The sequence below is a fragment of the Myotis davidii genome, unplaced genomic scaffold, assembly GCF_000327345.1.
Source record: "Myotis davidii unplaced genomic scaffold, ASM32734v1 scaffold134, whole genome shotgun sequence".
Classification (NCBI taxonomy): Eukaryota; Metazoa; Chordata; class Mammalia; order Chiroptera; family Vespertilionidae; genus Myotis; species Myotis davidii.
Genome location: NW_006288853.1, coordinates 3,282,887 through 3,283,662, shown reverse-complemented (window position 1 = coordinate 3,283,662; position 776 = coordinate 3,282,887). Strand labels below are relative to the sequence as shown.

The window sequence follows — 776 nt, the reverse complement described above, 5'->3', positions numbered from 1 at the left end:
GCCTTTCCCAGGGGAGCACTTACAAATTCGGAGCAGGACCCCGTGGGTCTTGGTCTGGAGCGCACCTTCTTGGTTCCAGCAACTCTGAGGACCCGGTAGCTTATCCCAGGCTGACCCTCCGGATGGGCCCTGCCAGATAAGGCCAGGGGTGCTCCCAGAGGCCATCTGGACAGCGTCGGGAGGCTGCGTGGGCCAGGCTGGGCTGAACATCACAGACCCCTGTGGGTCCACACCCTTTGGTGGACCAGGGTCCACCGCCATTCCCTACCTCCTCCTTGTTGAGCCAGACATAACATCTGGAAGCTGGAGCGACAGGAAAGGGCAGGGATCCCAGGTGAGTAGAGCAGGGAAACCACAATTCTGACCTGGGAGTTTGCAGGCGACAAGCCTGCTCTGTCTAGGAAGTAACACTTAGAATGCCAGGGTGCCCAGACCTGGCAAACTAGATGGTCCATGGACCTTTAGGTTCCTCGCGGGGGGCCTTGGTGGGTCTCCTCCCTACCAGGCTCAGGCCCCGCCCTCCCGAGTAGGGGATCTCTCTGGGGGACACCCCCCAGGGTGTGTGTGGGGGGCGTGTATAAGATCTTAAAGCTTCGCCCAGGGAGGTAGGGCGGGGCTGGGCGGCTAGGAAGACCCAGGATATAAGGGCCAGGCTCCCTTCCCGGCCCGGCCAGCCCACCATGCACGCCCCCCGGCTCCCCTCCCTCCTCCTGCACGTTTGGAGGGCCCTGCTCCTGGCCGGCGCCGCCACGGTAGCCTCGGTGCCTGCATTCGCG

At 63.5% G+C, this 776-nt stretch overlaps 1 protein-coding gene across 1 annotated transcript in view; it reads left to right on the top strand.

Annotated features, from left to right (window-relative positions):
* Positions 1–680: 680 nt before the first annotated feature.
* The window catches only part of NODAL (nodal growth differentiation factor), a 7,476-nt gene continuing 7,380 nt past the window's right edge, over positions 681–776 (top strand). The window contains exon 1 of the mRNA XM_006761010.1: positions 681–761. Within this exon, the coding sequence (XP_006761073.1) occupies positions 681–761 (81 nt within the window). The remainder of the gene's footprint in view (positions 762–776) is intronic.